The sequence below is a fragment of the Vanrija albida genome (assembly GCF_041260175.1).
Source record: "Vanrija albida strain AlHP1 chromosome Unknown contig_1, whole genome shotgun sequence".
In the NCBI taxonomy this organism is placed as follows: Eukaryota; Fungi; Basidiomycota; class Tremellomycetes; order Trichosporonales; family Trichosporonaceae; genus Vanrija; species Vanrija albida.
In genome coordinates this window covers 2,680,974-2,703,694 of record NW_027191420.1, presented here as the reverse complement: position 1 = coordinate 2,703,694, position 22,721 = coordinate 2,680,974, and the positions used below count along the sequence as shown (strand labels likewise).

Here is a 22,721-nt window from a genome sequence, read left to right as displayed (position 1 = left end):
GCTCTCACTGCTCACCAGGAGCAGCTTTTATCCCTCGGTCAACAGCGCTGCAATTCAAAGCAAAATTCCAGCACCACAACACCAGGAACCCCGCGCAGCGCGTTGCGTAATGGATGGGCGGCGGATCGCTATCGGCCCCTACACGGGCGACGCGGTACGCAAGCAAGAATGACCCAGCCACTGATTCAGGACGGGGGGAGGTCGTTCCGCGCTCCCGCCTGCAGCCCACCGGGACGCTGGAATCCTGTGTGTGTGTCTCGGGCGGCTGGGGCTGCGGCTGCCCAGAACAGATACGACACACGCGGTGCAGCGAGCCCACTCAAACCTTGCTGGCTGGCTGGCGTCGGTCGAAACACGATGACGGCGTTTGAGCGCCGATGGAGGTTTCACTGCGACGAGCGAGACGATACCGAGTGCTGGGCGCCCCGAAAACCTTGTGCCGCGACCGCTTAGAGAGCATCGTGTTAGTGACGGCATTGGAGCGAGGACGGCGCGCAAGACGAGGACGACGAGGGGGGAGAGCAAGGCGACGATGCCATCGGAATCGGATGAGGATGAGGATGAGGTTGGTGCTGATGTCGCGCTGGTTGTAGCGCGACCCTTAACTCGCCATTTTCTCTCGACATTGACGAGGAACCGGGCAGTCTAGACCACCCGCACCTTCGACGTGATAGGCCCAAGGGCGCGCGGACAAACCTCCACCTCACGTCACTCTTGCACTCACCTGGATCCTTGGGAATCGCACTGACAACAACGACAACGACAAGGAGCAACATCACGTCGGCCATCGACAACAAGAGGCGGGTCCTCGGGTCCTCGCTGCGTCTCACCGGCCTGAGGGTGCACCCGCGCGCACACCAGCGTGCTGCTCGCGCCGCCGTGCCTCTCTCGGGCTCGACTTCACGCCACCACGAGCACACGCCGCATTGTCCAATCGTCCAGAGCACAGAGAGAACAGTCGCGCTTCTATCGCCGGATCGAGGGTGCGACGCGACACACAAGGGCTGGCAGAGGCAGCGGGCGCCGCCACCGCAGCTCACGCCTCTTGTACTCCTTTCTCTCTCGGCATTCACCCAGTTCACTCGAGCTTGTCCTCTTCCTCATTCCGCGCAACTCACTCACTTTCTTGGCCATTCTGCCGACGCTCACATCGCCCTGCAAGGCACGTCTTGAAGGTGGCGCACAGAACAATACGGTGCGCATGGTTCAATTGACGTGACCCGCACAACTTGACGGTGAGCGCTGCTGCTGGTGCTGCTGCGGGCCATTACGCCAAGGGGAGGACCTCTTGCCTTCCCTGGACCTGACAGGGTTACTGACCACAAAAGACACACTAGAAGAAACATGCCTCCGACTGCTCAAGTCTCGGGCCTCGACCTCGACAAGGTTGTCAGGAACCTCCCAAACGGCGACCTCGCCCACCTGTTGTCAAAGACGACACTCGCCGGAGCCCAAAACGGCGCTCGGCCGAACGGCGTTCACAAGCCGCCAGCCTTCGCCAACGGAACACGGTACACCAGCAATGGCTGGCCCGTCGCTTCCCTGCCTGGCCCGAGCAACGCCAACGGCACAAGGAAGTCATCTGGCGCCGCCCAAGCGCCCGGTGAAACGTCGCAATGGCGCTTTTACCCTAGCCGCATGGCCATGGGCTCGCTCACAGGCCGCAAGTTTACCCAGGCAAGTGGCACTTTCTCGGAGCCGAATCGGAGGCTGATAAGACAAGATGTTTGGAGACCAATGTGTGATCAAAGGTGCAGATGGTCAAGCATGTTCGTTCCTCTCGTTCGACCTGGCCAAGGAGGAGATTGTCATGCAGACGCAGTTTCAGTCGGCGGCGTACACGACCCTCCCAGACGTGTTCACCCCCATGTTTGCCCGCCTCCCCTTTGCCGACATCACCGAGCATGGTATCCATGTCGTCGAGACAAAGGACAGAAGAGGGCCCTTCACGCTCGTGGTGGTGACCATCTCATGTCGACGCCCACCAAAGCTCCACACTGCGTTTCCAGGCGAGATTCACGGCATCCCGCACGTGTATCGTCGCCGCGCGACCGCCCTCGACTTCTCCACCTCCTCTGTCGTACGTACTGCTGAAGGAGCACTGCTGACTCCAGACCGAGCTCCGCGCCGGGGCCATCGACACGGTTCCAGACGGAGTGACGGCCAGTGTGGGTGTTACGATCCTTTTGAAGAGACATCCAGCTCACTCCCCAGCCTACCTTCTGGAACACGTTCAGGTGGACCTTTAACTTCAACGACAACACACTGCACCGCTTCCGTCTATGCGCCCAGAGCCTCATGGCGCTGGCAGAATACAACCCCGACCTCGTCCTCTTGTCGGCCAACCACAGACCGAGAACGCACGACGTTGTCAAGACCGAGACCGAGTGGTTCCGCCCAGATTTGTCCCGGGTAGACTTCACAACGCGTACCCTCGTCGAGGGTCTACTCGGCCATGGTATCCTCCTGCCGAGCGATACTGCGGCTCTCCTCGGGGCCTTGCGCAAGGCCACTCCGGCCCAGCCTTTCTGGCACCGCATCCTCGAGAGCCTGTTCATCGAGGAGCGCATTCGTGACCCCGCAGCAGCAGTACAAGGTATGGATGCTGGCGCCATAACACCCGCTGACCCCAGGACGCGCCAGCATCCTCCGTCGTGGGCCGCTGCCCAAGCGTACAGACCACCTCGTCATGATTCGAACAGTGCAGATCACGCCGACCCGCGTGCTGGTCGCGCCGCCCATGCCAGAGACGAGCAACAGTGTCACTCGCAAGTACAACGATCGTCTGGACGCCATTATTCGTGTCCAGTTCCGCGACGAGGGCGACAGGCTCCAGGTGACTTGGTCTCCCCGTATCATAGCTGACGTCAGGTCATCCACCAAGCGCGCCAAACTGACGAGCACGACAAGGAAGTCGGCCTCATGTCGCGCGTTCGCCGAGCCATGTACTACGGCATCAATGTCGGAGGGCGGCGATACTTGCCCATCGCGTCCTCCTCGTCCCAACAGAAGTGAGTTCACATACAGTCCGAACAGAACTGACGCCCAGGGACCACGCCATGTGGTTCATCTGCTACGACATGATTAACCGCGACGAGCTCCTGTCGTGGATGGGCACCGTCTCCGAGACGGTCGTGGCAAAGCATGCTGCACGCATGGGCCTGGTTTGTGGGACTCTGTGGCAGGCACTGACGAGCAGCCATTCAGTGCAACTCGGTCGGTCCCAGGGGACATTGTCCTGGGCGACGAGTACCCTGATATCGAGCGCAACGGTCACTGCTTCACCGATGGGTGCTCCATCGCCGGTAGAGAGGTCATGCGCAAGGCCGCGGCTGCTCTAGGGGACAAGCGCGGCGTCAACTCTACCCCCTCGGCCATCCAGTTCCGCTTGGGGTGAGTCGGGCGAGGGCTCCATCGCTGACGGACAGTGGTGCCAAGGGCGTGCTTGTCTGTTGGCCTGACCTGGTCAAGGAGACCGAGGTGCGCCTCCGTCCCTCACAGGTCAAGTTCGAGAGCAAGTTGGATGACCTGAATGTTGTGAGGGTGAGTAGCTTCATGTAGGAGAGCACTTGGCAAGCTGACACACCTCAGAGTGCCCGATACCAGGCAGGCTTCCTCAACCGCCAGTTCATCATGATCATGTCGGCCAACGGCGTCCCTGACCGTCTCTTCGCCGAGATCTTCCAGGCCGAGCTCAACCGCGTCTCGGGCATTTCCGAGCGTGCCAGGCGCTGCGCTCTGACCAAGGACGACAAGAACTCCATGAAGTCGTTCACTACGGTAAGCATTCCAACGGGAGCCCTCTGACTCCGCAGTTCCCCGTGGCACACCTCATCGAGAACGGTTTCCATCGCAACCCCCTGGTGCAAGACATCGTGCGCCTGATCGAGGTCAGGTTGCTCCAGGACCTCAAGTGGCGTGCGCGGGTGAACATCCCAAAGAGCGTGTATCTCATTGGTGAGGTCTCTTTCAGTCGCTCGACCTGACACCACAGGCGTCTCTGATGAAAGCGGCACGCTGAAAGAAGGCGAGATCTTCTGCCAGTTCCAGCCCCCGGACGCACCAGAGCCCACGCTCATTATCGGCGAGGTTCTGGTCTGCCGAGCACCGGCGCTCCACCCTGGGGACGTGCGCCGCGCCTTTGCGGTCAACAACCCCAAGCTGCACCACTTGAAGAATGTCATCGTTTTCAGCACCCAGGGGAAGCGGCCTCTTCCCAATATGTGAGTTGGCAGACGTTCGTGGTCAAGGAGACTGACGTTCCGCTTCAGGCTTGGCGGAGGCGACCTTGACGGCGATGGTAGGTGGTGGAGACCAGCTACGCTAACCGCAGACTTCACCGTGATCTGGGACCAGCGGTTTGTGACACCGCTGAGCGTCTGCCCACCCATGGACTACACTGCGCCGCCGCCTGTCAAGGTACCACGCGTGGAGCAGCAGCATCTCAACGAGGTAAGCTAAGGTGTCGAAGAAAGACAGCTTACACCAGAACTTTGTGCAGTATATCCTGGTGGGTTAAATGGCTCTGCATTCACTGAAGACAGAACGACGTCCTCGGGCAGGTCGACAACGCGCATTTGGCCCAGGCGGATATCAACGACCCCTCGCATCCTACCTGTCTCGATCTGGCCGAGATCCACAGTGTAAGCTATAATGGCGGGGTCGAGCTAACTTGCAGACTGCGTGAGCACTAACGAAGACGATTGGACGAACTGACAACGGTGTAGGGTCGACTTTGCGAAGAGTGAGTAAAGATCCCGATCCACGCTGACATCCTAGCGGGCAAGGCGGCACTGTTGCCGAAGGAGTACTCACCCGAGAGGTGGCCCGACTTCATGGGCAAGGTGGGTCCGTCCGGAGAAGCAAGTTTTGACCATTCAGCCCAAGTCGTACACCAGCGAGAAGATCTTGGGCCGACTGTTCCGCCTGGTTCGTGTGTCTGGCGTGCCGGGCTAACGGTAGATCGACCCAGAGCCGACCTTTGTCCCTACTGACCTATGGGCTCTCGTAGTGGAGCGTGGATTCAGAGATTGTGATCCTAGCTTAGCCGGGCTGCCGTTGGACCCCAGGATTCTGGACAAACTGAGGCCTGTCAAGGCCATGTACGACAATGGCATCCAGTTTGTCATGCGCCGGCACCGCGTGAAGGAGGCCGAGATGGTTTCGGGGACGGCCCTGCAGACCAAGCATCGCAAGAGCTCCAAAGAGTTGGGACATTTGGTGGTAGGTTGGGGATCGTGTATCTCGCTCAACCTTCAGGAGCCGTTGTCCGACAACTACAAGCTCAAGGTCGAGCTTGCGAGGCAGGCCGCTGAGGATGTTGCGGCGGTTATCCCCTGCTGCCCTCGACCGAAGTTGAACGCCATGCAGACGGTAGCCTACCACGCCCACTACCTGTGTTTTGGCGCCCGTGAGGTTCAGCGCTGGCAACAGGGCGTCGACGTGTTCGCCCGCGCTGGCCTCCTGACCGAGATGGAGGAGTTTACTCCTCGGTGAGTGCCATGAGGCCACACCTCCGCTGACGCCCCAGCATGTTGTCAAGCTTTTCGTTTGCCTTCTGGCAAGAGCTCGTGCAGATCCAGCAGATGCTGGCTCTGTAGACCATGTAGAATGTACCATACCTTGTAAATACAGCGACACATCAGTACACCCACATGTCATGCACCACCCACCCATTGTCGACGCCACGAACGGAAGCAAATGTCCCACCCAGCCGTCACTGTCAAAGATTTCAGTTTGTTGATCGACCGCCTCCACCTTGCGACTCTGCAATCACACCCACCCCACCAAATGACAACAGCAACAGAAGTCAAGCTGCTCACGCTGCTCAACGTGAGCGCGATCAAGCGGGCGCGCGAGGGCGAAAAGCCCGGCGGCTTCCGGAGCCCAACGACGTCGCGGCAGCAGTCTGTCGACGGGGACGCTGCGGCCCCTCCAAAACGGCGGCGGAGCGTCGTCTTCGGCGGCGAGCTCGGCCCCAGCGGGAGCACGTACGGGCAGAACGGGAAGAAGGCCAAGGGCAAGGGCCGGGCCGAGGCCGCGCCCGATGCCGAGACCGAGGAGGCTCCCGTCCCCGAGATCGAGCTCGCGGCCGACTCGGACGATGACGACGACGAGGCGGCCGACAACGCCGACAGCTTCAACACGCACTTTGGCGCCGAGCCCGCGCCGCTCACGCCCGCCGCCGTCGCCGCCGAGGCCGAGGGCAAGTGGGTGACGAGCCGCGGCAGCGTGCGCGGGCTCGGCCGGGTGGTGGAGCAGCGCGTCGGCGAGGCGTCGGCGTCGGAAGGCAAGGCGAGGGTGAGTGGCCTCTCGATCGGCGGTGCTAACCCCCCCAGCTGACCCCCGCCATCGCCACGGCCATGGCGAGCAAGCCGCCACTGGCCAGCACGTACCTGTCCCAGCTGGGGACCTACACCGACCTGTACGCGCACAGTCTGGACGGCGAGGCGGACGGTTCGGAGAAGGGCGTTGGCGCGGGCAAGCACCGGGCCGCGCTGCGTGCCGCCGCGGCGGCGCACGCCATCAACCACGTCCTCAAGACGAGGCGGCGCATCGTGCGCAACAACGAGCGGCTGGCGCGCGCCGCCGCCGCGGGCGAGGACGCGCCCGAGCCGCCGCGCGACCAGTCGTTCACGCGCCCCAAGGTGCTCCTCGTGCTCCCGCTGCGCAGCCTCGCGCTCGAGTGGCTGCAGACGCACCTCTTCCCCCTCGCCGGGGAGGGGACGCAGATCGAGAACCTGCGCCCGTTTACCGCGTCCTTCTCGGTGCCGGCCGACGAGGACCCGCTGGCGTCAAAGAAGGCCGAGGGCGACTTCCCCGTCGACCACCTGGAAAACTTCCGCGGCAACTCGGACGACAACTTCCGCTTTGGCATCAAGCTGACCCGCAAGGCGTGGCGCGTCGTCATGCCGCCCGTCAATGAGGCCAAGCTGATCGAGTGCGATATCGTCGTCGCCTCGCCCCTCGCGCTCAAGATGGCCGCAGAGCGCGAGGACAGCACCGACGTGCTGAGCTCGATCGAGATTGTCATCGCCGACGGGCTCGACGTGCTCCAGATGCAGAACTGGGACCATGTCCAGTTCGTCTTCAAGCACCTCAACGAGATCCCCAAGTCGCCGCACGGGTGCGACTTCTCGCGCGTAAAGCCCTGGTACCTCGACGGCCAGGCGCGTCTCTTGCGCCAGACGCTCCTGTTGAGCAGGTACGACTCGCCCGAGTCGCGCGCCCTGTTCAACGGGTGCGCCAACGTCGCGGGCAAGGTGCGCGTCGACGCGAGCGCCGGCCTCGGCGGCGTGCTCGACCGCGTCCGCCCCGGCGTGCGCCAGATCTTCAACCGCATCGACGTGGATGCGCCCCGCGGCGCCGGCTCGCTCTCGGCCGAGGCAGCCGTCGAAGAGGTCGACACGCGCTTCGAGTACTTTACAAAGAAGACGATCCCCGCCCTCCTCCGCTCGGCCGTCTCGCGCCAGAACACGCTCGTCGTCGTGCCCTCGTACTTTGACTTTGTCCGCCTCACAAACTACCTCCGCAAGGCAGACAGCGTATCGTACGCCGCCGTGTCAGAGTACTCGTCCAACGCCGAGATCTCCAAGGCCCGTACCCTCTTCTTCAAGGGCAAGCGCGCCCTCCTCATCGTGACCGAGCGCCTCCACTTCTACCGCCGCTACAAGCTCCGTGGCGCCAAGACGCTCGTCTTCTACTCGCTCCCAGAGCACGCCCAGTTCTACTCCGAGTTCCTCGCCACGCCCTTCATCCCCTCGCGCGAGGCAGAGGCCGCCGGCGCAGACGCGGACGTCGACCCCGCAGAAGTCTCGTCCATCACCCTCTTCTCCCGCTTCGACGTGCTCAAGCTCGAGCGTGTCGTCGGCCACGACGACGCACGGCGCATGCTTGCCAGCACCGAGGCCCGCTTCGAGTTTGCATAGTCAGTCGGTTCCATTAGTCTTTTACCCATGTACCACCCCACGTCACAAATGCAATGCAAACCGTGCTACGTACTGTACTGCGTGTCGCCCAAGCTACATGACAAGATAGATGTGTTAACGCGGTCGATGTGACAACTGGGGCCATGATAATAATAGGAGAGGACATAGGACATTAGACGGTCCTAGTGCTGCGGTGGTGTGTCGCTGCGCCTGTACGCGTGCATCGCGTTGGTCATGTCGGCTGTTGACGATGGTCCGCCGGGGCGGCCGAGCTTGAGGAACGCCGGGAGAGAGTTGCGCGGGCCGTTGGTGGCCCCCGCAGCCGAAGACGACGACGCCTGTCGGTCGGTCCACATGGCTGCAGGAGACGGGGAGGGTGTTGCCTCACGGGCCGATGCTGGTGGCTGCGAGAGCGACTGCGTCTGGGTCGCGGCCGGAGCCGAAAACGGCGACGGTACGGCCATCGGCAGGTCGGGGAGGATGAGGTCCTGTAGCGCCTGCGTGTGGCGGGGCAGAGTCATCGCGCCGACAGGCCGGAACGTGTTCGGAGGGCGCGGAGCGGCCTGCATCCCACGGTCACCCGCGTCACCACCGATAGGCACAACAGCGGTGTGCTGCCGGGCTGTGGGCGCAGCGCGCGGAGTGGCCTGGATAGCGCCGCCACCCCTTCCACCGCCGTCGCCGCTCATGTCGACATCCTCGTCATCGTCGCGGCGCGGTGGGGGGTCACGACGGCCGCTCCCACCGCCGCCAGTACCTCCAGTCGGCGCGTTGCCTCCAGCGTCCGCCGACGGCTCCGGTTCGGCCCGAACGCTGCACCTAAAATGAGTTAGCAAACTCTCCACCAGCACCCCGGCTGTACTCACCAGAACCGGTGCCCCTCGCTCCACGCCTTGCTCTGGCACTCCTTGCTGCAGTACTTTGCCTTCCTGCAGCGGCGGCACTTTGCAAACTCGCGTGGGTAGACCTCCCAGCGTCCGCACGACATGTAAGCACACTGCCGGATGCCGCCCTGCGCGTCGTCCTTGCGACAGGCGTTGCGCATAATGACGCCGGCCCAGTACTGGATCTCGCTGGGGATGGGAGACATGTTGGGGTCTGAGGGCGATGGGCGGAACGTGAAGCGTTCGACCAGAGAGAAGATGTTGGGCGTCTCCGAATAGGCGGGGCGCTGGGGCAGCTGAACTTCCGAGTCATCGCCGCCGAGGTCAAAGTAGCGGTGCATTGGTCGGCGTGGGTGGTGGAAGGTCGCGCGGACGTGCGGGTACTTTGACAGGTACGCCAGAAGCTGGAGGGCGAGCAGGATGTTGTCATCCGAGTAGTTTGAGCCCTCAGGATTAAGAAGCATGCTGACGCCAACATAAGATGCCAGGTCCTGGAACCCGCGTGGTGCGCCATTGGCGATGATGATCTGCGCTGGTGGCGCCGTAGCGACCTGGGTGGCCAAGTCGACAGCGTTGGCTGTAGGGAGCTGGACATCGACGGTGGCCACCCGAGGCGTGGCGCCGGGTTGTCCGGGCGGGGCACCTGCTTCCATATCGAAGCGGGCCTGCTCGGCAGCTAGGGCCTCTGGGTCGGGATCCTCGGGCACCATGCCGGTTATTCCTCCCAAGCCGTCCACAATCGCGGGCTGGGGAGCGTTCTCGGGTTGATTAGGCACTGCGGTGGCGGCCTCCATTGCGGCGTTGGCAGCAGCAGCAGCGAGGCCGGCGTCAATTGTCGCCTGTTGCATATCTGTTTCCGGAGCACCGTCGGAAGCCTCGCTCTCGTCCTGCCCGCGAGGCTCGCGCGGGGGCACCAGCAAGGGGCGGCCAACGATGGTTCCCCTTCGCCCACGCTGAATGTGCATGCCCTCGACCAGCTCGCTGGCATGGGCCGACACTCCCAGCGGACTCGACTGGGTGCTGATCGAGTCGGTGGCTAGTTGCGGTATGCGGGCAGCAAGACCCGATGCCGGGCGGCCCGACTCGGCAGCGGCGACGGCATTGGTGATAGCCAGGCTGTTGTCGGAGCGTGCGCGGGGAATAGCTGGAGGCTCGTCTCCTGACAGGGACGTCGCGTTGCTCTGGCTCACCGCGCTCGGCTCAGGTGACCTCCGTGGGATCTGGAGTGGGAGGACAGGCATATGCGCCCGTGGGGTTGTAGTCGCCTGGCTTGGGCCAGCCTCGACCGTCTCAGTCGTCTCTGTAAACTCGACGTCCATGCTGGCGTCGGCGCCCGTGTCCGTGTCTGCTGCGTCCGTCTCGCCCGCGTCCGTCTCGCCATCGGCCATGTCGACGTCCGTGTCCATCGTCGTCGTCGGCAGCTGCACCGGCAACTGCGGAATTCCGGCCGCTCGTGTGCCTGCGCCACCGTTCCATGTGATGTTCGGTGCGCGGCTCTGCAAGCGGGTCGTGATGAGCGAGGCTACATGAACGAGCTGGCCCAACCCCCGCGCATGGGGCGGGCTGGTGGCGTCGGCGGCAGTGTTTGGTGCAGCTGCGGTCGGGCCATTGGTGGGGCGGGTGGCGGTGAGCTGCGATTGTGCGATCGCTTGGGCCTGGGTAACGGAAAGGGGGGATTGCAGTGCGGGCTGTGAAGGAGTCTGGCCGGTAGCTTGAGACTGGGATTGGCCACCGGCGGCGGCGCCAGCACCCGCGTTGCGCGTGGTGCCGCTGCTACTGCTGCTGTTGGGGTGTCGTGACCCGGGCTGTCTTCTCCTTCTCGGGTCGACACCGGGCAAAGGCGCGCCGGTCGCAAGCGCATCGACCGCGGCCTGACTGCCAAGCGACGACGAGAAGATGGCGATGCCATTCTTCTTGAGCCATGACTCGAGGATTTGCGCGACAATGTCGAGCGCGCCGGCCTGGACGACTCGGGTGCGGATCGTCTCGTTGCCGCGCACGCCAATGTTGACGACGCACTGGAAGGCGAGCGAGTGCCGTAACGAGATGGCCCGGTCAACGTTGATTATTCGCGCCGTGCTCGGTCCGTTTAGTCCCCACAGGTCGGGCATGGTCGGTTCGCGGGGAAGGCAAGAGTCTCGGAGAATGTCGAGCATGCGCTCCAGCCCGCCGTCCATGGTGAGCACCTCACGAATGCGCGGCGACGTCGACGTGAGGTATGTCAGCTGGCACAGATTGTTGAGGAGGGCGAGCGTCGCGTTTGTGTCGAGTGCTGCGTGTGTGTGTCAGTCTCGTGGGCAAGGGCGCGGGAACAAGGCTTGGGGGGCAAGAGACACGGCAAGGTCTCGTCCACCCGAGCGGTGCGACGGCGTGTGGGCGGGCGGGGGGGCGGCGGCGTCACGGCAAGCGGGCTTACTCACCTCTTCGGTCGTACAGCATCTGGTTGATGCTGATGACTGCCCTGTTTGAGGGTGGGAACGTGTAGTTTGACTCGCGCATGGCTGGCTACGCGATGGCTTTGACGAGCCTTTGTCAGCCTTGCTGGGGGAAGGTGGTCGACAGTGTCGCGTGGGCTGGCGGCCAGTGGCCCCTAAAGGCTTGAAGGCTCGGGACTGGGATGGGCGGGGCGGGTGTGAGCGATGGCGGCGGGGGTTGGGGGGTCGATGTCGTCTTGGGTGGCAAGTGTATGCAGGTGTGGTGGTCGTGTGATGAATCGAGCAGTAAGTGATGTTGATGAGAGAATACAAAAGTGATGTAGGAGATTGAAGGGGGTTGATGCAAAGGAAGGGAGGGGAGCAATGGTGGGTGGGTGGGGTGGATGCAGTGAGTGAGTGAGTAAGTGGTGGTGGTGGGTGCGCGGCGGGACGCTCGCTGCGAGACACCTTGAGCCAGGCCAAGCGGCGATGGCGGCGGTGATGATGCGCTGCGGTGGCACACACACTACTGCACTGCTCGCGGCTCGCTCGCCCGCACGCCTGGCTGCCTGCCTGGCTGGCTGCGGCCTGGCTTGGTTGTGCCGCCGCGTAGTGCGTCACACACCCCTATTGTATGCGCGCACCATCACAACCCACAGCGGGACCAAATTCCCATTAGTCTCACTCTCACATCACTTGTAATGACCGAGCCGGTCGTGGCTAAGGAGGCACGTCGTCGCCGTGCCGCTACAGACTTGTAGTCATTGGAATGCAGCCATCAACATCTCCCAGACCGGCTACTCTCTACATGATGCATAAACTTCCAACACATCTTCCCCTCGCTCTAGGCCCACAGCTTGATAAGCCCATCCCACGACGCCGTAATGACCTTGGACTGCAGTATCTGTCAGCAAGCTGCTCTGCCCACCCTCTACCACTCGAACCGAGCGGCATTACGACAACCTCCACTCACATGTTCGTTCGGCAGCCACACGTGATCAATCACAACCTGGTCGTGCGCGTGCATGCGCTTTGCAATCTTGCCAGTCTTCCAGTCCCAGAACACGACGTCACCGCCGCCCGTGCCAGACGAGATGTACTTGCCGTCTGGTGAGAAGTTGACCGCGCACGCGTAGCCCGCGACCGTGTGACCCGCGAATCGCTTCTTCTTGTTTTGCCTAAAGTTGCCGTCGGCAGAGTAGACCAGGATCTGGTTGTCGAGCGACTGGCACGCAACATACTTGTCTGGGTTGTTAGCTCGTAGTTCCACTGTTTCAACTCACTGCTTGGGTGCTTGGCGACCGACGGCATCGAGTGCATGTACGGCTCGGCGATGTACTTGATGACGACGGGAATGTCGTAGTCCCAGCCGCGAATCGTCTTGTCGTCCGATGTGGTGAGGAACCGGCGGTTGTTGTCGACAAAGGTGATGGTGTTGACCGGGCCGAGATGCTGGTCGTATGTCTGTGTGATCTCGTGTGCTCGCAGATCGTACTGGATGATCTTCTTGTCCTGCATACCGGCCAGGAAGACGTTTTGCTTGTCGCCGTCGGGGTTGAACTTGACAACATTGGCGACCTTGCCGTTCGAGAATGCCTGGATACACTTGCCCGTCTCCGTGTCCCACAACTTGATCGTGCGGTCATACGACGACGACAAGAACTTTGAGCCATCGTTGTTGAACGAGATGTCCTTGACAGCTTGCGAGTGGCCGAGGAAGGTTCGCAGGACGTTGCCCTCGTGGTACACATCCCAAAGCTGGACTGTCAGCAGGGCCCCTCGCACCCCCCTCGTCACTCACCTTGATCTTCGTGTCCATACTGCCACTGAGCAACAGGTGGCCGCTCTTCGGGAAGAGCCTGATGGCCGACACACCCTTGCTGTGCCCTGTCCAGGTGTGGATACACTTGCCTTGGGGAACGTACGCGTTCGGTGGCGGTGCGCTCTCGGACGGGTTAAGCCTGACGCCGTCGACGTCGGTCGGGATGTGCATGTACGTTCGTCCGGCGTAGTCGTGCAGCTCCTTTCCGTGGAAGATGGACTTCTCCTCGCGCGCAGCCTTCATCTTGGCCTGGGCTGCCTCCTTGGCCTCCTCGCGGCGGCGCTTCTCCTCGCGCCACTCCTCGGCGTCTTCCTCAACCTCCTCCTCGACTTCCTTGGCTCCCTCGTAGTCTGCCCATGGGCCGACGTACGCGCCCTCGCCGTCGACGATACTCGCGTCGCCTCCCTGCTGGCGCTTGCGCTTCTCGGCCCTCCTCGTCGCCCGTGACACCTTGAACGTGTCGACCATGGAGAAGCCGTTCGCCTGTGCCGCCTCCAGCGACCCAACAACACCGGACCCGCCGCTCGCTGTTGGGTCAAGCGCGTAGCCGTGTACTGCGAATGTCCGTTGTTGCCTGCTGAACTCGTAGCTGTCCATTGCCTGCTGCTCGACGTGGCCTAGGAAGTCAGCATCACCTCTACGTCGCCAGCCACCGCGACGCACCAGACAAAGAGTTCATGCCCTTGTTCTTGGCCTGGTTGAACGGGTCCTGTGGGCCTTGCACCGGCCGCGTCATATCCTCGTACCGCAAGTTGACGTTGATGACCTGGTCTGTCGGCCTCGCGATGATAGCATTGGAGACGGCATTCGGGTCCTCCTTCAGCACGTCTGGCGCTGCCGAAACCGAGACGGTCGTGTCGATCGCCTCGGTCTTGGCGTGCCCGTTGCTGCCGAGGCCGAAGGCGTCGGTCTGCGCTTGCTTTTCCAGCTGCTCATCGTCCTCGTCGTCGTCGATGTCTGGCACAGCTGGGGCACCGGTACGAGAAGAAGACGCGACGACCGAGGGCCCTGCAGTCTCGTCGTCGGACGACTCGTATCCTGCCAAGAGCGACATTGTGGGTGGCGAGTGTTGTTGTTGTTTGGGTCGAGTGTGGGCCGAACTTTGAGATGTGGATAGTTGTCGAATGCAGAAAGGTGGGGTCAGCCTGACACTGTGGCAGGCGGAGGAATGAGGCTGGCATGGGTGATATCAGAGCGGATCTTTTTTTGGCTGGCAGCCGATCACTTTGTGCGCATTGACGTCAGGCGACCAAAGATTATGAGCGCCAGATGGAATTGTTGACACAAAACTCACCTCTTGCTTGCCTTCCAAGACCCAGGTTGTAAAAGGAAGCCCACAAGCCTCACACTCTCCCTGGGTATCGGTCGGTGCCATGGGTGCGAAGCTACCCTCGGCCCTCTCGGAGGCTGAGCGCGACGAGCTCCTCCGAGACGTGCCACGCCGCCCCTTCCCCACGTACGATGACCTGCCCTACTCGGCCTTCTACGTAAGTCCTCTCCGTTTCCCTGCTAACTCACAGCACGACCACTTGATACCCAATACGCCATTTCTCCTCTCCCCCGAGGCGACGAGGCTCTGGCCCGCTAGGACGGCGTGGGTCGAGGAAGGCGAGGAAGGCGACGGCGCGCACAGACCCAACCTCCACGCTCTGCGCGCCTACGCCGCCCAGGTCGTGCCCGTCGCCAACACTGCCGAGCGCGAGTTCTCTGAGTTTGAGCGCTGCGAACGCCCGCTCGGCGAGGTGCTGGACGCGTGGTCGAGTGGCGAGGGGGTGTCACTTTACGTCAAGGACTGGCACCTCGTCGCCGAGCTCGAGCTCGCTGGGCGGAGCGGGCGCGAGGTGTACGCCCCGCCTCCGTGTTTCCGAGGTCAGATCGGCTGCTTTTATTGAAATTCCTAGCTGACGCTGCTTTAGATGACTGGCTCAGCCCGCCGTTCGACCCCTCTCCTTCTTCCAAGGCCGTGTCACACGCCTCGACGGCCGACTTCCGCTTCGTCTACACCGGCCCAGCGGGAACGTTCACCCCGCTCCACCGCGACGTGTACGGCTCATACTCGTGGTCTGCAAACGTCATGGGACGGAAGCTGTGGTGGCTCTTTCCTCCCGGGACGGAGAAGGACCCGGCACTGCGGGATTCCCGCGATGAGCTCCTCTTTGACGTACGGGGACTCCCCGCCGAGTCCAAAGGCGTCAAGGTGCTCCAGGAGGAGGGCGAGGTCATCTTTGTCCCCTCTGGATGGCATCACCAGGTTGTAAACCTCGATTTTGTGGGTACCCAGCCCCTCTCGGAACCTAACCCACCAGTGCATTTCGATCAATCACAACTTCTTCTCGTCGGCGACCCTGGGGCGGGTGTACGACACGCTGCGGGTTTCCGAAGCGCGGTGCGCCGCCGCGATCGACGACGTGCGCGATGATATTAAGAAACGGCTGGGTACGGCGACGGTCGAGGTAGCAGGCGAGACCCTGCCGGCCTGGGAGGCAGAGTGGGCGTCCGAGGTCGATGGGCTGCTAGCGCGCGACGCCGGCTGGGGGTGGGTCGGGTTCTGGACGTGTGTCCTGGAGAATGTTACGGTGGGTACACGTAATGGCGGCGTCTAACCCACACAGCGCCCGCCCACGAGCGCCGAGCTGTCGCCGCCGCGCGAGGACCGCGACGCGTTTGTGCGTGCCGTGTTAGAGAGGTACCGCGGGTCGCCAGAGTGGCGGCTGCTCCCCGAGGCGAGGGCCGTGGCGACGGAAGTGGAGGCGCTGCTGTCCCAGGCATGAGCCGATATCATAGATCATTACAGCATTGCATTAGACTCGTGTATGCATCTACGGTTGTCAGAGGCTTCACCCGCATCACCTCGGTGTGTTCGACCTGGGGAAGCACGCAAGGCGACCTCACACTCAACGGCGGCGAATGAGGCATTCAGACGGACGTATAGGTTTGGCCAGATTCCTCTGTATGCATTGATGGACACAAGGTTGTCCTGGGTTGTGTGATGCGCCCATGCTTGACTGCTTCCGGGCTATACACACACTGCCGATCATTTGAGTAACGATGCGGGCCTAACCTTGGTTCAGTGGTTAAGGCCAGGTGGAATCGACTTTGCTCTCCAATGGGCCGGGGGATCCGACTGCGTGTTCGAATCACCGTGGAGGAGTCGTACGGGATTTATCCTATGAGGGCACCAGAAGCGGCTTCGAACCCGGTAAGGCGAAAACGGGCTCCAAGGAAGTGGCCCGCATCTTTTGTTGTCTCTGGCAACTGGTTGTGCATCAGGCTCGAGCAAGACGAAGGATCGTCGGGTTGTGTGCAACCACACACCGCAGGGCGCAGCACGAGTTAATTAGCAACTCTGCTTACCGCCCCGGCGTCATTCTAAATGGTCATTAGCTTTGCGACCGCGCGACCAATAGGCGGGACCAAATCCACGCGAGCCGCACGCTGCCGACATGAAGCCCATCACGTGACCCTACTTGGAATTTCAGCGCTCAGCGTCCTCCTCGATGTTGACCAGCGGCAAGAGACCTCATCGCATCGACTCCCCTCTCACACCTCACACCCTCCCCCACCCGCCATGCCCGCGCCAACACCCGGGCCCAGCAGGCCCAAGTCCGACCTGCTGCGCTTCAGCACGCACCGGCACCTGCGCCAGCGGCTGCTGCTGTCCATCCTGAGCGGGCGCAGTATCCGCATCGACGGCATCCGCTCCGACGACGTGCACGTCGGCCTGCGCGACTACGAGGTCAACCTGCTGCGGCTGGTCGAGAAGATTACGAACGGGAGCACGATTGAGATCAACGTGACTGGTGAGTCGCCGTCGCTCAGCGTAGGGCGGCACTGACAGCGGCAGGTACATCGTTCGTCTTCCACCCCGGCCTCCTGCCCGGAGGGAGCTACACGCACACGGCGCACCCGGGCCGCTCAGTGGGCTACTACCTCGAGCTGGTGGTCCCCCTCGCCCCGTTCAGCAAGAAGCCGCTGCAGCTCACGCTGAACGGCATCACGGGCGCCGAGGGGCGCGACATGAGCGCCGACATGGTGCGCACCGTCACGCTGCCGACGCTGCACCTCTTCGGGGTGCGCGACGGGCTCGAGCTGCAGATCAAGAAGCGCGGCGCGGCGCCCCTCGGCGGCGGGCAGGTCGTGCTCAAGTGCCCGGCCGTGCGCGCGCTCAACACGCTCCAGTTCACCGACAAGGGCCGCGTCAAGAAGATTCGCGGCATCGCGTACAGTACCCGCGTGAGCCCGCAGTTCGCCAACCGCATGGTCGAGGCCGCGCGCGGCGTCGTCAACCGCTACACGCCGGACATTTACCTCTACACCGACGTGTACAAGGGCGACGAGGCGGGCAAGAGCCCCGGGTACGGGCTCACGCTTGTGGCCCAGAGCACGACGGACGCGATCCACGCCGCCGAGTGTCTGAGTGTGGATCCGAAGAGCGGGCACGCGGCCGTGGCCCAGACGCCGGAGGACATCGCGCTCCACGCCGCCCGGCTGCTGCTCGAGGAGATTAGTCATGGCGGCTGCGTGGACGGAAAGCACCAGTGGCTCGTGTTGCTGCTCATGGTGCTCGGCAAGGAGGACGTGGGCAAGTGCCTCATGGGCGATCTGACGGCCCACACGTGAGTTGCTGCGCCGGGGTGGTTCTGACGCCGCAGTGTTCAGTTCCTGCGCGACATCATGACCTTCTTCGGGGTCAAGTTTAAAATCACTCCGGTCGGAGACGGCGAGGGCGACAGCGCCGCCACGCGCCCCGGCACAGGCGAGGTCCTCGTGTCCTGCGTCGGCATCGGATACTCCAACGTCAACAAGTCCATGGCGTAACGCATCATTCACTATAGCAACTGTATGTATAACACGGGCATGTTTTCTAGTTTAGCCACACTGCAATCAAACAACATTATCGAAAGTCGTTGAGCCGCTCAACCCGCGGGATCGGGAGCGGCGCGATCGGCTCGGCATTCCGTCCAAAGAGCTTTGACGCGATGAGCGTCGGCCGCCGCTTGCGCCCCGTTGTCGGCGTCGTCGGTGGCATGGGCTTGGTCGTAGTTGTCGGTGACGACGTGCCGACCTCGCTGAAGACGGGGAGCGGCGAGGAGGGGGTTTGCGCAAAGACGGCCGGCTCTGCTGGGGTCATTGGCCTGCTCGGCGGCGTGCTCGGCCGCGAGCTGTGTCGCTCTAGCATTGGCGAGCTGTGCCGATCGAGCATCGGAGACATGGCCCTCTCATGTCCAGCAAAGTCTGACGTGGGCCGGGGAGAGATCATTTGGGGTGAGAATGCAGCTCGCGGCGGCACATGGATCGACTCGGGAGGACCAGCCCGCGAGCTGCTGCCGCCCGCACCACCCCCGTCTCCGCCGCGGGAGAAGCCCAGCCACTTGCGCGCAGATGACAAGATGGCCATCCCGTACGACTCCTCCGACGACGTTGTCGACATTGTCCGCGTGAATGCCTGGCACGGTGTAGAGCTCCTCTCGATTGACGGGCGTGCTGAAGGGCACGGCGTCCCGCTTCGACTCTCGATCGTCTCGAGCTCGTACGTCGATGGCATCGCGAGGTCGTGGATCCGGTCGAGGAAGTCATCATACTGCGCGATGAGGGCATTGATGTCGTCGGTCCCGAGGTTCGGGCTTGTAAGCGCGGTGCCAGGCTGCTGCCGCCGTTCGTACCACAACTCGGCGCACATTGCCCACTCGGCACCCATGTCGACCGGGCCGGCTTCCGTGACAAAGGGGATCGCTTCGCCCTCAAACTCGTCGAGATGGAGCTTGCGCTGCGCCACAAAGCTCTCGATCTCGCTCGGCGCCGTCTGGGGCGGCGGCCACTCGCCAACCGGTGTCTGTCATGTCAGCTACGTTCGAGAGGCAATAGCTCACCACAAGGGACGTCAGGTAGTCGATCATGGCATCGGCGTTGCGCCGGATAAACGGCTTGAACACCACCAGGTCCGGGTGCCGACTGTTCTCATTGTCGGAGAAGAAGGCGAGTGCGTGCAGGACCTTGGCCACGAGAGTGAGCGTTCGCTGCACCTCGATTGGAAGCAGCCCGTCCGCAAGGCCGAACAGGTGCGGGCTCATCAAAGCAGGGCCGATGAGTCGAAGGAAGACAAACGAAGACACAGCCTTGTATCTCAACAGGCTGGCAGGTGTCAGCACAGGCAGAAGCTGCTCACTCACTCGTTGTTGTAGTCGTGGAACTCCTTCACTGTGCGGAAGATGTACGCGAGTACGTGGCGGATGAAACTGGACGTCAGTGAGGGCTTGGATAGACGTCTTACTCTGGGAAGAGGTTGCGGTTCTCTGCCAATGTCAGCCCCGCTCGCCTCCCTAGCACCCACCGTACATGTCCCTCCAACATGACTCGACAAGGTCGGACAGACCCCGCACCGATTGTCGATTAGCCGACGAGTCCCCAGTCGGGCCCGACACAAACGACGAGGTCGAGATGCGCTCGTTGACAACCCTCCTGATTGTAGGCCCGATCGACACGTCAAGGAACTCTTCGCACATCATTCTCATCAACACCTCGAGTGTCTTGGACAATGGGGTGTTGCTCCTGAACAGCGTATTTCCAGCTTGGTTCGTCAGCACAACTGGCCTCGTACCTCGACTCACGGGTCCGCGCCTCGAGGCGGCAGGTATCGAGCACTCGCGGCATGAGAACACCCTCACACAACGCAATGCGACACAAGTGGTCCATCGTGCCCTCCATGAGACCACGACCTGCCATGACGTGGAGGAATTGGGAACCCGCATTTGAGTGTGCCAGATCCTGCCCCCTCAGCATCGATTCTGCAGCTTCCGGACTGTCAGAGCCTACCAGTGCTCGGTACTCGTAGAGGGGGAGGATGTCAATTTCCTGGAACGATACACTGAGCCGCATCTCGCCGATCACCTTGCCGCTGAATGTTCGGATGGGAAACCGCTCGTCCGCCACCTTGGCAAAGCTTGATACCAGAGGCAGATCTACCCGTGCAAAGGGCTCAGACCGCTTGTCACCTTTACTTCGGAGAAGCAGGAGCGCTGCCATCAGCAACGAGCTGTCACCGTTCACTCACTGCACGTGGAGAATGACGGTGCCTCGGTGAAGCCAAACTGCTCGCCCCAGTACGGTGTACTGGTGGAATGTGGGGCCTTGCTCCAGCCTGTCCGCGCATAAATATGGTCATCGAGGAGTCTGAGCGTTCAGCACAGGCACACATTACGCGCACACCCACAGTTCTACTCTCATCCTGTGGCGCCATGACCACCCCGGCCGGATGGACGCTTGTTTCCCGACGCCATCGATATCAGTCTGTTTGCTGCTCCTCCCTGGCGACTGCAGTCCAATGGGGACTTCGACGGTGTACTCTGAAGCAGAGCATTCCTCGGGCCGGTTGGAGATATCGTCCAACGGCTCTGTCCGCTTCTTTTGCGGTTTCGCTTGTGACTCCTGTAGGTCCATGACTCCAATCTTTAAGCGACGGTGGGTGCGGGTTGCCCTTCGCCCCTCGTTGGGGAGTTTGGCTAGCGATCGGAAAATGACAAACCACTCGTCTCGCTCCAGCTTGGATCGGAACGATAGGTAAATGAAAGTCTCTGTCTCCTCAACGTCGGCTTGGTACCGATTTGAGAACATTCTTGCAGGCGGCAATGACTCCATCTGACCCGGTGAGGAAGACGTCTTGCTGTGGCTCCTCTGCACCGGTGCACCTTGTGGAAGGCCGTCGCTGGGTTGCCGTATTGGCTTGGGGCCGTGAGTAGCGAACGGAGCCGCGTTGAGGAACGGAAATGGCGGAGGAGACGCCAGAATCGCCTTTTCTTGCATGCTTCGCGACAGCTCGTTGAGGATCTGAGGAACTGGTGGTGGAGCGTTGCCACCGTCGTCCACTCGAGGGCGCACAGTCACCAATCGAAGGGACAGAGCATGGGTCCTGCCCGCTACTGACGGGTGAACGTGCTGAACGTCTGACGTGGTCCACCCCTCCTCAACGTCGATGCACGGGATGAGATAGGTGAAGGCGATCTTTCTCTGCCATGTCAGCCTCGTCAATGGTGCCAGTGCTCACCCGTCCTACACGGAAGAGCCGAAGTTCTCCGCCCTCTCTCCCCCCACCCCCGTTCAATGTTACTGCGACACGCCCGGGAATCCACTGATCCGGGAGCTCCCTTTCCGTTTGGTTGGATACTGCAGCCGCCAACTTGGCCAGCGTCAGGTTACCGTACGATCGCCTAGCTGCAGAGGGTGCTTAGTGACGGCACCTTGAGACCCGATCGGATCACACCACTTACTCTTCATCGACTTCTTCTTGTCCGACGTCCCTCGCAACGACGCTGACACACGCATGGCCCTCGGCCCAAGGTGATCGTCATTCCGAGTCGAGTGACCGTCGTGCGACGGCGACAGTATTGAAATCGGAGAATGTGATGGTGGAGGAAGGGCGTCCGAGCGATTTCGTGGTCGCCTCTGCTGCTGTCGTTTGTCAGCTTGCGCCGCTCATTAGGCAGCGGCAACGCACCTGCTCTGATACCCGCTTCTTAGAAGGTCCAGCGGGGGCCTCTGGGGTGGTGGTCGAGATGTGGTACTCGACAGGTGTTTCGAATGACCAGGATGCCATGGTGTCGGGTCGGTGTGACGAGAGGTGAGGTGGGGAAGGCGGCCGGGGGAGAGATGGGCTAAGGTCGAGGATGTAATGCGATGCGTGTTGTTGTTGCCAAGAGAGGACCGGTGCGTGAGAACCGACGTGATAATGCCAGAACGAGGTGAGCCTTGTGAGTGAGATAGGCCGGTGGGGTGGGGGTTCCGTCGTGAGCGTGAGTTGTGAGCGTGAACGAGTGTGTGTGTCGAGTTGCGAGTCTCTGTCGGTTGTCGTTGTGCAAGGTAAGAGTGGTCAAGGCAAGGCGAGAGAACAAGAAAAGACCAGAGAGGGGCAAGGGGGTAAGGGGGAGGGGGGGCGATGTGGAAGGATGGGCGCGCGCGCAAGGGCGCCGCACTGGCACTGACATGGCAAAAAGAGACATGGCGCAGTGGCCGACGACAGTGGCCCCGGGTGGACACGCGCAGGCGGCGCAGGCGGCGGCGTCGGCGGCGGCTGCAGTGTCCTTGCTCTGACGGTGCGTCCGTCCGACTGCATGACTGCACGACTTTGTGGGTATGTTGGGGGGTGTGGCGGCCGCACGCGCCTGCACAAAGGCTGGCATCCTAAACCTGGCCCGGATCTCGTTGGTCGCCTCCGCAATAACAGGAGGCAGTTTCAGTGTCTTCTCTTTGGCGTCTCGTCCGTGTCTGTCTGTCTTTGTCTTGTCCCGGGTCGTCCGTCGCTCGTCTCGGCTGGCTATCGTCCAATAGCCCCACGGGCCTGTCCCCCTCGTCTGCTCCAAAACCAGAGCGAATCGACGTCGACGGGCTGAGCACTGATCGCCAGCAGTGCCCCCCTCCCCTGGTTGCGTGGCCAGGATGCCCAAGGCTGCGCACGGACGCGCAACCCACCACTAAGAGTGACCTCCCTCGTCCCCACCCCCACCTATCAACCCAAAACACAAGGCTTGTTCGCGCCACGCCACCCCACGCCAGACGCCACCATGTCGGGCGGCCTGGGTGATCAGACGACGCGGTGCCCCCAACCCAGGCAGAGCGTGCTGCTGCCTGCATGCCTGCCTGCCTGCCTGCCTGCCTGCCTGTTCACGCCAAGCAGCCTCAG

At 62.2% G+C, this 22,721-nt stretch overlaps 7 protein-coding genes across 7 annotated transcripts; 4 read left to right on the top strand and 3 right to left on the bottom strand.

Moving 5' to 3' along the window:
* Window positions 1-1,723: 1,723 nt before the first annotated feature.
* Window positions 1,724-5,600, top strand: Q8F55_001106 (uncharacterized protein; the record flags this gene model as incomplete). The annotated part of the gene is made up of 22 exons (XM_069349747.1): window positions 1,724-2,080; window positions 2,115-2,168; window positions 2,215-2,596; window positions 2,634-2,836; window positions 2,872-3,011; window positions 3,050-3,168; window positions 3,228-3,393; window positions 3,429-3,543; window positions 3,592-3,780; window positions 3,816-3,957; window positions 3,995-4,223; window positions 4,272-4,300; window positions 4,334-4,452; window positions 4,490-4,510; window positions 4,545-4,643; window positions 4,679-4,683; window positions 4,728-4,744; window positions 4,780-4,844; window positions 4,882-4,929; window positions 4,963-5,223; window positions 5,260-5,492; window positions 5,531-5,600. 22 exons carry the CDS (start codon window positions 1,724-1,726, stop codon window positions 5,598-5,600), a joined length of 3,063 nt encoding a protein of 1,020 aa, XP_069213291.1.
* A 190-nt stretch (window positions 5,601-5,790) lies between these two features.
* UTP25 (rRNA-binding ribosome biosynthesis protein utp25) lies at window positions 5,791-7,928 on the top strand (the record flags this gene model as incomplete). The annotated part of the gene is made up of 2 exons (XM_069349746.1): window positions 5,791-6,300; window positions 6,339-7,928. 2 exons carry the CDS (start codon window positions 5,791-5,793, stop codon window positions 7,926-7,928), a joined length of 2,100 nt encoding a protein of 699 aa, XP_069213290.1.
* Window positions 7,929-8,110: 182 nt separating this feature from the next.
* Q8F55_001104 (uncharacterized protein) lies at window positions 8,111-11,311 on the bottom strand (the record flags this gene model as incomplete). Its single annotated transcript, XM_069349745.1, has 3 exons — window positions 8,111-8,747; window positions 8,795-11,084; window positions 11,233-11,311. The coding sequence occupies 3 exons, from the start codon at window positions 11,309-11,311 to the stop codon at window positions 8,111-8,113; spliced, it is 3,006 nt and encodes a 1,001-aa protein (XP_069213289.1).
* A 759-nt stretch (window positions 11,312-12,070) lies between these two features.
* On the bottom strand, window positions 12,071-14,102 carry Q8F55_001103 (uncharacterized protein; the record flags this gene model as incomplete). The annotated part of the gene is made up of 5 exons (XM_069349744.1): window positions 12,071-12,121; window positions 12,200-12,471; window positions 12,510-12,984; window positions 13,028-13,665; window positions 13,712-14,102. 5 exons carry the CDS (start codon window positions 14,100-14,102, stop codon window positions 12,071-12,073), a joined length of 1,827 nt encoding a protein of 608 aa, XP_069213288.1.
* A 319-nt stretch (window positions 14,103-14,421) lies between these two features.
* Window positions 14,422-15,819, top strand: Q8F55_001102 (uncharacterized protein; the record flags this gene model as incomplete). Its single annotated transcript, XM_069349743.1, has 5 exons — window positions 14,422-14,535; window positions 14,569-14,917; window positions 14,965-15,317; window positions 15,355-15,624; window positions 15,661-15,819. 5 exons carry the CDS (start codon window positions 14,422-14,424, stop codon window positions 15,817-15,819), a joined length of 1,245 nt encoding a protein of 414 aa, XP_069213287.1.
* A 797-nt stretch (window positions 15,820-16,616) lies between these two features.
* On the top strand, window positions 16,617-17,866 carry Q8F55_001101 (uncharacterized protein; the record flags this gene model as incomplete). Its single annotated transcript, XM_069349742.1, has 3 exons — window positions 16,617-16,848; window positions 16,893-17,664; window positions 17,701-17,866. 3 exons carry the CDS (start codon window positions 16,617-16,619, stop codon window positions 17,864-17,866), a joined length of 1,170 nt encoding a protein of 389 aa, XP_069213286.1.
* A 76-nt stretch (window positions 17,867-17,942) lies between these two features.
* On the bottom strand, window positions 17,943-21,638 carry Q8F55_001100 (uncharacterized protein; the record flags this gene model as incomplete). Its single annotated transcript, XM_069349741.1, has 12 exons — window positions 17,943-18,881; window positions 18,919-19,180; window positions 19,219-19,284; window positions 19,320-19,341; window positions 19,380-19,616; window positions 19,657-19,813; window positions 19,862-20,064; window positions 20,100-20,218; window positions 20,259-21,052; window positions 21,090-21,256; window positions 21,313-21,493; window positions 21,540-21,638. 12 exons carry the CDS (start codon window positions 21,636-21,638, stop codon window positions 17,943-17,945), a joined length of 3,246 nt encoding a protein of 1,081 aa, XP_069213285.1.
* Window positions 21,639-22,721: the final 1,083 nt, after the last annotated feature.